Raw genomic sequence first — 13222 nt, forward strand, 5'->3', positions numbered from 1 at the left:
TAGTAATCATCCTGGACTGTTTCCACCTGCAAGCCTCCATATATAAACTCCCTCAGTCAGTTCCACACTGCCGGTCGGTCTTCAGTCACCCGATGCCCTCAGTCTTCTCCTACGTGTGTTCCTCGCCTTCCATCTGCCAAGCCTCTGCTCCGCCGTCCAGCTCCAGCCATCTTCACACTTCTGCTCCAGTATGGTATAGTCTCCTGGTTCTTCATTCCACTACAAAGCAGCACCTTGGCTTTACCAAATCCTGTGCTCCTGTGTCCACGCAATTTGCTTATGCAGCTGAAGAAAAGAGTGTTTGTGAGAATCTGACTACTATTACTCAACAACTTCTGAAATAGTTAGCTGATGTACAGTAACAGCTGGTCTCCCTCACTGTTGTCCCAGTCTGGTCAGAGAATCTGTTCCGGCAAAGTCCTCTCCAGTCGGCAAGCTTAGTTAGCCCCCACAAATTGTTAAATCTGTGTCTCTAGTAATCTCTAGCACCAAAGCCAGGTTGCTGTTACAACTGTGGGGAAGATGGGCATATTAAAACGAATTGTGCCAATGGTCCTAATCCCCAAAATGTTGCTGCTAAAAAGATGCTACTTGTTGAAAAGCAGAAAAAGTGGCAGAAAGCAAACAGTACCCCTTTGTTAAACTGAGTCGGGTTCTCATTGATGGACATGCTGGTGAAGATTCTCAGTCATCAGGTCATGGTTATTCCAAAAAAAGTAAAAAACAAAGCAACTGGACTTGTTTTTTGTAGTTGAAGACGTTTCGCTTCCTCTCCTGGAAGCTTTCTCCCTCACTGTTGCTAACTGCAAATGACCAGCCAAGTCCCACCAAGCAGAAACCAGTAAAATGCACCAATATGTCACAACTTACTCCCAAAACTACCACTGCCACAAGTAAAAATAGCTTGTCAACAAGTTAATTGTCTATTAGACACAGGATCACAAGTTGCAAGAACACCTGTTACATTTTATCTTCTGTATTCCCTCATCAACTAGTGACGTTATTGAATGAGCTGTAACAAGTTGAGGGAGCTACAGGCCAAGCTGTGCCATACTTTGGACACACCAATAAGGTGAAATATCACACCCGTCTTCATGACAAGACTCCATTCAAACAGTGTGGTCGCCCAATCCACCCTAATGATGTCAATGCCATCCATGATCCTTTGAGAGATCTTCTGGAGACAGAGGTTATAAGGGAGTCTTAGTCCCCATTCTCTTCACCAATTGTAGTCGTCCAGAAGAAAAACAGGGAAGTTTGACTTTGTGTTGATTATAGAAGATTTAACCTCCAAACAATAAAGGATAATTACGCACTACCAAATTTGTAATTTCCAGCTCTAACTGGTTTGTGCTGGTACAGTGTCCTCGATCTGAAGTCAGGGTATCAGGGTAGAATCTGATAAGCCTAAAACTGCATTTGTGACCCCATTTGGGTTCTGGGAATTTAAGAGAATGTCTCAAGGAGTGACCAATGCATCCAGCACATTTCAGCCATACCATACCATGCTGGCAGTGGAAATCGGGATGCAGATGCCCTCTCCAGAAGACCACACCCAAGGCAGACCTTCCACTTCTGGTGAGAGAATGGAACCACCTTGAGCCATAAGACATCCGACATAGAAGGAGAATGACTAGTGAAGTCTTATCATTTCAGCTTGTGTTTCCAGAAGAATTACGGCCCATGGTCCTCACAAGCTTGCATGATGATATGGGTCACATGGGAGTTGAGAAAACACTTGACCTTGTAAGACCTTGTTTTTTTCTGGCCCCAAATGTTGGTGGATGGTGAAACCAAGATTAAGACCTGCAATCGCTGCATTTGACCAAAGGCCCAGCCAGAACAAGCTGCAAACTTTAGTGAGTGTTTAGACCAGCTGGCCACTTGAGCTCTTATGCAAGGATTATCTGATGCTTGAGCCCAATAACAGCAACTCCAAAAATATTCTAGTCCTCAGAGACCCTAGTATATCATAAGTATGCCCTGGCTTTTCCAGTTCCAAATCAAAAAGCAAAGACCATTGCAAAATATCCATGGGAGAACTTTGTTGTGCATTATGGGATTCCTGAGCGCTGCACATGGACCATGAGTCCCACCTTATAATGCAACATTGGCATTAAGAAGTCCTGTTGTATTGCTCACTGCCTTTTCTCTCTTTTTCACATTTTCTCCATTTTAGGCATTTTGTCTCATCTGTTTCTCTCCTATTTTCCTCTTCTACCTTCCTGTTTCAGTGCCCATTGAACATGAAATAGTCCCAGCATAAGTTCTAATAAAGCCTCTAGCATATATAAATCAAGCGGAACAATACGGAAAAAGCAGTAAGACTCCACTTGTGAAAGTAAAATCTGTTGGGCTCTTTTTGGCATCAAGACAACAATTCTTATTGCCACATTGCCAGACATGACACACACAAAAAAGAGCTTGGATATGCACTGGATGAAGGAGATAAGTTAAACATTTTGGTAACCTAAGGTCCACCAGAATCGGAAGCATTCAGAAGTAGCCTGGTCATGATTTTGTCCAGGTTCTGTTTCTATAGTTGATCCAGTTGGCTGTTTCTCTCCTGGATGCTGAGCTTTACTGCCACTAACTGTCTGAGCTCTCTTTCATCCTCTGGACCTGAAACTGGATCAGAGTTTATCTGCTGAACTGGGTTTCTCTCCTAGATAAACCCCCCTGGAGCTAGTCTGCTATCACCCTCTACCATAGAAAGGATTCCTTGATCAGGGCTTCTCCTGTGTCTCTGCTCTGTCTTCTCTAACATAGAAAGTACTCCTGGGTCAATGTGAGCTTCTGTGCTTTCTGTGTCTCTGCTCTGTCTTCTCTTACATAGAAAGTACTCCTGGGTCAATGTGAGCTTCTGTGCTTTCTGTGTCTCTGCTCTGTCTTCTCTAAGCCCCAGTGGGTGGAGGCAGATGAGCGTTCACACTGAGCCTGGTTCTGGTTCTGCTGGAGGTTCTCCTCCCTGTTAAAGGGGAGTTTTCCTCTCCACTGTCGCTTCATGCATGCTCAGTATGAGGGATTGCTGCAAAGCCATCAACAATGCAGACGACTGTCCACTGTGGCTCTACGCTCTTTCAGGAGGAGTGAATGCTGCTTGGAGAGACTTGATGCAACCTGCTGGGTTTCCTTAGAGAGGAAACTTTCTCACCAACCTGGAGGATATGGTTGATATTTATCTGGAAAGAGCCTCAAGATGAAATGATTTGAATTGACTCCTATAATGGCAGAAGAAGAGCAGTGGTACTTACCCATATTTGGTGTGTACCATCCGAAGAAGCCCAACCAAATTTGGGTTGTATTTGACTCGAGTGCTCAGTATGAAGGGATTGCACTTAACGACGTGTTGCTAACTGGGCCTGACCTAAACAACTCACTCTTGGGTGTATTGCTACGCTTTCGGAAAGAAGCGGTGGCATTCACAGTGGATATAGAGCAAATGTTCTACTGCTTTTATGTGAGAGAAGAGGACAGAAACTTTTTACATTTTCTATGGTTCCAGGACAATGAACCATCCAAGAACATTGTGGGACTACCGTATGAATGTCCATGTCTTTGGAAACAGACCCTCACCAGCAGTGGCTATTTACGGTTTGCATCAGTCTGTACAAGATAAAGAGTTTCAGGCTGACACAGATGTCAAGAACTTCATCACACGTGAGTTCTACGTAGATGATGGTCTTAAATCTATGCCTACAGTTGAAGCAGCAGTAAGTTTGTTGAAGAGGACTCAAGAAATCCTTGCTAAATCGAATCTTAGGCTGCATAAGATAGCCTCAAACAAGAAGGAGGTTATGGAAGCTTTTCCATTTACTGATCATGCAAACAGCTTCAAGAATCTCGATCTGGATGATGATGCACTGCCAGTACAGCGCAGTCTTGGTCTTAGCTGGAACCTCCAAACAGACTGCTTCATGTTTAATGTTTCCAGAGAAGTTAAACCCTACACTCGGAGAGGTGTCTTATCTACCGTCAACAGCCTTTATGACCCCCTTGGGTTAGTAGCACCAGTGACTATCCAAGGGAAGGCTATCCTGGGAGAACTCACAACTGGAAAAGGAGATTGAGACTCACCATTACCTCAAAACATGGAGCAGATCTGGGTATCATGGAGCGCCTCCCTGTCTGAACTGTCTGATTTTTCTGTTCCCAGACTGTATGCAGAAACATCACCTTCAGCTGCTTCCAGAAGAGAGCTGCATGTCTTCTGCGATGCATCAACGAAAGCTATCGCTTCAGTGGCGTATCTGAGAGTTGTTGATCCAGTCGGGAACTGCTATGTTGGATTCGTAATGGGTAAAGCCAAGCTTGCACCTCAACCTGAAATGACCATGCCAAGATTAGAGCTTTGTGCAGCAGTGCTTGCAGCAGAACTAGCAGAGACAATCTCAACAGAAATAAATCTCCAGTTTAATAGCTCATTCTACTATTCTGATATCAAAGTGGTCTTGGGCTACATTCACAATGAAAGCAGACGCTTTTATGTCTTTGTCAACAACCGAGTACTATGTATCCGAAAGTCATCTCTTCCAAACCAGTGGCACTATGTGTCGACAGACCAAAATCCTGCAGACCACGCTACACGTTCTGTTGCTGCAGGTCACCTTAAGGACACAAACTGGTTGAGTGGACCAAGATTTCTGCACAGTCCAGATCCAAAAAACCATAAGGACATCTTTAACCTTGTCTATCCAGCTTCCGATCCAGATGTAAGGTCTGTAGTGGCTGTCCTGTCCACTGCTGCCTCCTCCACAACCCTTCGCTCTCAACGTTTTGCCAAGTTTTCTTCATGTAAGTCCCTCAATTGGGCCATGACTCGTCTGTTGCATATAATCCGCATATTCAAGACTGTTCTGGGAAGAACCTGCTCTTGCAAAGGCTGGCATTGGTGCAAGGCAAAGATCGCTGTGGGGGAAACTGATCATGTTTTAAACATCATCCTACAGGCGGTGCAAGAAGAAACCTATGCAGAAGAAACCAAGTTCATTCTGAAAAAAGAAAGTATTCCTAAAACCAGCCCTCTCCACAGACTGGACCCATTCAATGATGAACATGGACTCCTGAGAGTGGGGGGACGTTTCCATCATTCATCAGATTGAAAAGAATCCACTCATCATTCCTGGACAGCATCATGTTGCAACTTTAATAATTAGACACTTCCACGAACAAGTTCACCATCAAGGTCGTTGTTTTACAGAGGGAGCTATCCACACTGCAGGCTTTTGGATAGTTGGATGTAAAAGAAAGGTGAGCAGTATCATCAACCAATGTGTCACCTGTAAAAGGCTCAGAGCACCACTTAGTGTCCAAAAGATGGCTAATCTTCCAGCAGATCGTCTTACTACAGACCCCCCATTAACGAATGTGGGTTTGGATGTATTTGGCCCATGGCACATCAATTCACCTCGTGCTAAAGGGGGCCTGTTACACAGTAAGCGGTGGGCTGCAATGTTTACATGTATGAGCGTGAGAGCTGTACACATTGAAGTCATTGAGTCCCTCGACACATCAAGTTTCATCAATGCCTTCAGGCGTTTCCTTGCCGTGCGAGGTCCGGTTAAGCATATACGGTCAGATCGTGGCACTAATTTTGGAGCCTGCAAAGAATTAAGGATACTATCTAACCTTGACGACTCTGCAATCAAGACCTACTTATTGAACCAGGGAATTACTTGGACATTCAATCCTCCGCACGCTTGTCATCATGGTGTTTCATGGGAGAGGATGATTGGTCTGGCAAGAAGAATACTCGACTCCATGTTCCTGCAGCTGAACACATGAGGTGTTGGTTACATTCATGGCTGAAGTAGCAGCTATCATCAATGCTAGGCCACTTGTGCCAGTAACAGATGATCCGGATAGTTTTTACACCCTCACTCCAGCGACTCTTCTTACTCAAAAGGTGAATGTTGTTCCAGCTCCGGTGGGTGAATTCGGTTCCTCAGACCTCTACAAGGCTCAGTGGCGTCAGGTGCAACACCTATCCAATACCTTTTGGAACAGATGGAGAAAACAATACCTGCCCACGCTACAACCGTGGCGGAAATGGCAGCTGATGCATCCTGACATCAAAGAAGGTAGTGTCGTTCTTTTAAAGAGCAGCGAAGTGGCGAGGAATGAATGGCCGACTGGGCTGATTACGAAGACTTTTCCCGGGAGAGACGGAAAGGTGCGACAAGTCGAAGTGAGGACTGTGAAAGCAGGACGGACTGCATTTTATTTAAGACCTATTACAGAGATAGTGGTTCTCCTTCTAAACGAGGACTAGGTATTTAAAGTTGTTAATGTCTCATGACGTGAAATCACGTCAGGCAGGGAGTGTACTGTTACAAGCTAGTTTAATGTATATTTATTTTTAAGCATGAGTAAAACGGTGCTGTCACTTTAAGAAACACTGAAGCCCAGTAACAGGAAGTTGCCACACAGGATGTAGGGCAAGGTAATGGGGAAGTAAATGTTTGTAGGCCCAATTTAAGCCTGTTTGCCATGTGACTAGGATTTGTACCCAAGTTAGCCAGCAATATCTGCAACTTCCTATGCCTTTGGGTAGCAGCGAAGGTATGTATTTGCTATTCAAGTTCTATATTTTGACCATGGTTTACTTTGTGAAAGTATATTTATTTCTGATACATTAATACTGTTGATGTGTATTATGTGGCTGCTTTGTATGTTGAACCATGTAGTTAAATGAGTGAATGGAGAAATACTTGATTCATTAGATGTGTAAATGATAATGGGACTTTCAGTGGTGTTTGTGTTGGAACAGGGTGATCTGTTCTACTATGCTTATTGCTTTGAAATATTAAAAGGGCTGCCATATAGCTGATTGCATTTTGTATGTTACAGTTTCACCTTCTTGCAACATTAACAAACCTGTGGATAAAGAGTCATCAATCTTCAGAGTCTTGATGTTCAAGAGGCGTTTAACTGACTGTCAAACCATATAGATGTTTCGTATGATGAGGACAGCACACTATATAAATTGAATTAAATTAAATTGAATGTTTTTCTGGCTTTATTTTAGCAAAGACAATCAAAATGTCTGAATGTATTTTAACGGTAGCAGCAGCTACAGAAGATATTTATATGACTGAAGAAGTCAAGTTGATCATCTCTGGCTTATTGCAAGTTGTTTTTAGAGGATCTTAGATCTTTTGCTTCTTTGGTGGATTATGGAAATCATCATTATCAGCCTTGAGCACCGCCTGCAGGCACAATTAGACATAAGGCAAAGAGAGCAATGGAGCTTTCTTCAAACAACCAATAATTATGTACTGTGACAATGAGACATTAAACATCATCTCAGCTTGGTCTTGATAAATGTATCAAATGCAGATTTGAGAACAGTTTTTGTTCAGAGGCGTCAGAACAGAGCTGCACTAAGTTCCCAGTTTTAGACCCAGATCATTTCAGAATCCTGCTTGATTATTAGCTTGCATACATTGCCTGACAGTCAAAGCCAAGGGAAAATCCTGAGGAGGCTTGTTGAACATTTTCAGAATGAGAATCAGAGCAACCAAAGGTGTCAAACTGATCCAGTTCAGAAGATCCAAGTCACATTTCAACATCACAGGAGACAGAAACGTTCCAATATTTGTCCAAATTAATTTCATATGCTGCATAGGGATGAGCTCCATCTTTCTGTACTGTGAAGGGAAAATGTATCTATCATTAATAATAACACTAACTCAATATAAGATTTAATTTTAGGCCAATAATCTTCTGACAACCTTTTTGTCTTATGGCTCTAAACAGCATTAACATATCTTCCGGTAATTTCTTAAAAATTAATCATGCTGCATCTGACCCATGACGTCCAATTACACTCCTGCATTGGCCCCATGCTGTCCTGAATCAAATTGCCATTTGACAAACAAGCATCAAATCGAGGCTTCGAATGCCAAATGAGACGCTTTATGAATCATTTATCACGCTGTTTGATCTCTAAGTAGAGAAAAATCACAAAATCAGCGCTGTGTTTGTGTCTGGGCGGCTGCCTGCGTGTGTACGTGTGACTGTTGCCACAATAATTTATTCCCCCAGCTACTTGGAACCATTAGTGAAAGTTCCAGGAGACCAATTAGCATTGGAAACCCACTGGTGCTGCTGTGGTGACAACCTCCTCCAAACTGCCAAAGAAGTGTTATAAACAAACCGGACCCCAGGAGCACTGCCGGGGCCCCTCCGGGGACCCAGGGACCCTTTCCAAAGACGAAAACAAACCTTGGGTGAGCGTCCACAATGCCGCCTTAATGACGTTTCCCCCCGGGCAACGGGTGCGCTAACACCGCGGCCGGCTAATGACTGAGAGGAACGACACACACCTGAGAGTGTGTGTGTGTGGTGGAGGTGAAATAAAACAAATTGCTGTTGTTTTTGCTGTCACTGCGGCAGGAAAATGTTTCTGCGGCTGCTCCAAACAAAAACACACAGACCCAAAAACATATCCAGCTCCGGCACTCAGCCACTTCAGACGAGTGGTGCTCAAATCCCAGAGAGAAGGTCAGGGTTCTGCTGTCAGAGTCTGTAAAACTGAGGAGTCCAAAGATGCCCTGAGGATGCCAGTCGCTGAAACTGATTCCTGCAGCCAGGAATCACCAAGCAGGATGAATGGATTGCTTTCAAAGGCCAAGTGTTGTAATTACCAAAAGGCCTGGACCCTCTCTGCAGCAGCCGGCTCAGTGCATCCAGCCTCAGCCAGCGCTGCAGCCGCTTTATTCCAGCGGCGCTTACAGTCTGGCAGCTGGTGGAGCCGAGGCAAGCGGCCCTGAGCTAGTCAGCCTCCGCTACTATGTCTGTTCATAGCTTTAATAAACTCAGCCATTTAAAGACGATCAATGTTCCACACTAACGGGACAGTGCTGTCAGCATCAGTCAGAGCACAAAGCATCCGACTGTGTGAAGAATCCAAACCTGAGCCTTTCCACATAAACTGGCTGCACAACTCACTCCTAACAGCAGCACACAGCCCACGCTTCTTCACGGCTCTTTTATTTTGTAGGCACCACCTCTGCTAAGTGAAACCTCTTACTCCAAATGAAACAGTCTTTATGTCTTAAGGTGTGAAAACATTAAAAGCTACCATGATTACAGTCTGCAGGAACTGTCATATGAATGTGTTCTTGTACAAATTTATTTCCTTCAGGGGTTCCGTAGATTTACCGAGTTAAAGCCATGTTTTAAAATCTGCTCTGAATTTAATTTAATACCACTTTCATCATAGTTCTGACCAGCATCAGATCGATCCAGTAGAAATGCTTGGGATGATGAGGCCTTGAATTATTGATCAACTGCATGAATTTCCTGGCATTTATATCATATTTTCTTGCTTGCTCTTTGCTCCATCTAACAATAATTCCAATTACGACCATTAATGAATCATTATAAACCACATGGACCTGCACATGCTGCAGCAGAAGGATCAATAAATGGATGGAGGCACAGCCAATTAAAAGAGCAAGCTTTTTCTTAGGTCTGAATGAACTCTGCTCGCAGGAGGAATAGTTTATAGAGGAGATTTTCTCAGGTTTTACACATCTGATCCATGCAGGATGCTCTGTTCTGCTAAAGTAATAAAACCACATAGACAAACGCCATGGGCGGCCAAACCCATTCAGGTATCCATAAAGACACCCTCCCCTGGGAAAGTGGCATTAGGGAGGCTCAGGGAGGTGGAGGATGGGCCGATCTCTCTCCTTAATGTCTGGAAACAACGTCCATCAGTGAGAAATAATTTCCCTCCATCAGCCCCCTTGTTGTGATGAAACTCCTAAAGAGACCTAAAACATCTTCACTTGTCCCTTTAGATTAGGTCAATAAACTTCTGACACAGCCTTCTTTACTCTGCAGAACCAGAACCAGAACCAGAACCAGACATGGAGAAGCAGCATTTAGTTCCTATGCTCCACTGATCTGGAACAAACTCCCAGAAAACTGTAAAAGTGCTGAAAGCCTGAGTTCCTTTAGATCAAGATTAAAACACATTAGTTCAGGATTTTAACTGTTCTAGTTAAACTGTTTTACTGAAACATCATCAGTTTAACTGTTTTTAATATTTGCTTTTAGTTTCTATTTTCCCGTGTTTTGTTTCAATATCCTACGTTTTATTCCAACTCACTTTTAGTTTCTTATATTTTGACATGAAATGTGCTCTACAGATAATTTTGCCTCGCCTTAAACACACCTCGGCTAAATGAAGAGGTCTTTAACAAGCCTCGGCAGAAGCTGAGGCTGAGGGCTGATTCAGGTGTGCAGCAGCAGGAACATGCCTGCCATGGCCACAGCTGGATCAGATGATTCTTCGTGTTCTGGTTCCTGGGAATATACAGTCAGCTCACCAACATCGGACCCACTCAGTCCTGATGACTGATGGAGTAATGAGTGGTTACGATTTAAACTGCTTACATCTGGGATGTGAACCCTGACCCATCCAAACATGTCTGTGCATCTTCAGTCTGAAGCCATGTTTAATCTTAGAGCAATCAAATAAAGCATGACACTGATTTAATGTCGCTGTGCCTCTATCAATCCCATAATATCTTCTCTTTTTGTATTTCTTCCTCCTGTAACGATAGCAGCCAACCACCGAATACATTGATCATTTCATTCTCTTTATTCCTATTTTATTTCACTAATCTGTCCTTTGAGCAAACAATATTTAATTTCTTCTCTACATATTTATCAGACAGTTCACCTCCAAATACAGCCAGTGGAGCTGCAGCACAGAAGAACTGAACCTTTGAATATGTCAGAATCAGTTCTTCTGACAAATCATTCAGGACATTTGCAGCTAATTTGCCAAAAGACATCCATCACACCTTTAGGCAAGATGTTGAGAAATGCTTGAAATGAATTCCTCTTCTACCGTCATCATCACCATCATCTCACACCTCAACAGAACAGCTCTCAATCTTCTCCTCCTTTAGTTTAGCAGGATGGAGCATCTATATGGAGATTTCTTTGAATCTGGTCTTGAACCCTGGTTGTGTCTCTCTTCAGCTCAACCCACACGCTTTCTACAGGATAGAAGGTTTATTAAACTCTGATGAACCATTTTGGTGTTGATGCTTAGGATTGATATCCTGGCTGAAGAACCAGTGATGACATATTTCCAGTTTCCCTCCAGAGGCCACCAGGTTTTGAAGATGTTCAGGTATTTCAATGAGGTCCTGATGCTGTAAACTCCACCGAGGTTCCCACAGCATCACAGGTTCTCCTCGCACTAACAGATGTTCTCAGGTTCTTTTCCACTCCTCCATCCTTGGTGTCACAGCAGACACACCTGGAGCGTTTGTTGCTGAGAAGCTCAGTCTGAGTCAGATTGGACCAAAGCTTTCAGGTCCAGTTAATGTTCCAGGAGAGGTCATGTTTGTGATGGTAGGATTCCTCCCAAACAACCAGCTGGGATGCAGACTGATGGTTTCTATGTAGACACCAGGATGCCAGTGTCTGCTGCAGGTCTCTAACAGTGAGCTGTGGAGATGTTGTTACCTCCTAACTCATAAACTGGTACTGCTACAACCTTGTTTGTCCCAGTTCTACTTGCTCATTTGAACCAGATTAAATGGCAACAGACATCCAGCCATGCCAGACCAACTGGTACCGATCAGTTTAATAGTCCTACTAAATACAATTTAGAGACAAAGATGTGAAAATACAGCAGAGAATGGAGAGAATAAAACTATCCATCCATCCATTAGCTTCACACTCCTCCTTGCAGGGTTGCATCGGGCCCAAAGAATTATTTGTAAAGACAACTGGTTATCTAATGCAGCTGCAGGATATTTCCATCTAAACTTTAATGTCTGATTTATATCCTGTTTGGAAATAAAGCAAAACTCCACCACTTCCATATTTCTTGGCTTATTCACAATTAAATGTTCTATAAAGTCCAGACTTCCACCAGAGAAATGTGTTCTCTACTCTTTCCTTTTAAAGCTTTCATTGTCATTGCTGTCTAGTAATGTTTGGGTAAATGAAGGCTTTGCTTGTTTGCGGTAACTATGATCCTTCAAGTGTTGGGTCTAATGATCAGTTAATGCAGACTGGTTAGGATGTAACCTAGTTTATTCATGGGCTCATGGCCACAGTGATGCGATCCCAATAAACCAGTAAAGCACTAGACTGTTGTTCTCCTGTGTGGAAATAAAAGTTCACATTCAGACAGGAGTTTGTGTCCTATTTTCACCCCAAAGACACACTCGTCGTCTTCTTCACTCCTCGGTCTGAAGCAGTAAAACCATTAACTGGCAGCCAATAGCTGAGACAGGCAGGACAGGAGACGTGTTGATTGGTGCGATGAATGACAAACCAACAGCTGCTCTTTTTTCTCTCTACCACAGAAATGCCAAAACGCTCCGCTTGAGCAGAGCCGCTCACTTCTGACCAGCTTTTATTCTCTTTCAAAGAGATGAGTTATCTTTTCTTAACGTTTTATATGAAGTGACATTTTCATCAGAAGGAGCTTTTTTCTGTCTGAAGCCTTTTTGTTGTATTTTCAGGTATTAATCCACTGCTGCACACCTCTCCTGCAGCTTCATTAACACTCGCTGACAGCCTGACACAGAATCACACAGTTTGCTTTTAAATCTACATCTGACTCTCGGTGTGTGACTGAAGAAAAGCCGTGGGCTGCTTACCTGCACATGATCTCGTGGGTGAGGAGGACTCGACACATCTCCGGGTTCTTGTCCTGACCTTCGTATAGGATTGGCTGGTGGGACACAAACAGAAAACTAAAATCATATCAGGGACCAAAACCCAAATGATTGTTAATGTCCCAAAACAAAAGACGGGACCTGAATAGTAAAACTAGAGGCCGGAACACACAGAACCATCTGGGCAGTCTGATTAGATCTGGTTGAGGTGAGTGGGGCTGGGCAGGCCGGCTTACGCTTTTCTGCAGCGATACTGCGTAGCTCTGACCAAGGTAGACCCCTGATCTATCATGGCCATAACTACGCCACAAATTGATGGTAAATCCATGAGTCAGACAGGAAGAGTAAAACAAATTCGCTTTGGGCGAAAAAAAATGCTAACAGTAGGGTTAACACAGTACACAGTTCCCAGCCTGATTGGCCCCATATAGGTTCATTTTGCAGAGGTATAATCTGGGTTACCCAGAATTCAGTTCTCTAGAAAATGTTAATAGTACATCAGAGCAGTGGAAGGAAGAAAGGATTTGGATACTGAACTGTTCTTTTCTTTCCACAATGACCAC

The 13222-nt window shown here is 43.5% G+C and overlaps 1 protein-coding gene across 5 annotated transcripts in view; it reads right to left on the minus strand.

Moving 5' to 3' along the window:
• LOC105918713 (transcription factor COE3) overlaps positions 1-13222 on the minus strand; it is a 166264-nt gene that overhangs the window by 97948 nt on the left and 55094 nt on the right. For all 5 annotated transcript variants that reach the window (XM_036129345.1, XM_021311314.2, XM_036129346.1 and 2 more), the window contains exon 5: positions 12642-12715. In XM_036129345.1, the coding sequence (XP_035985238.1) occupies positions 12642-12715 (74 nt within the window). The remainder of the gene's footprint in view (positions 1-12641; positions 12716-13222) is intronic.

This window comes from Fundulus heteroclitus, unplaced genomic scaffold (assembly GCF_011125445.2).
Source record: "Fundulus heteroclitus isolate FHET01 unplaced genomic scaffold, MU-UCD_Fhet_4.1 scaffold_159, whole genome shotgun sequence".
Lineage (NCBI taxonomy): Eukaryota > Metazoa > Chordata > Actinopteri > Cyprinodontiformes > Fundulidae > Fundulus > Fundulus heteroclitus.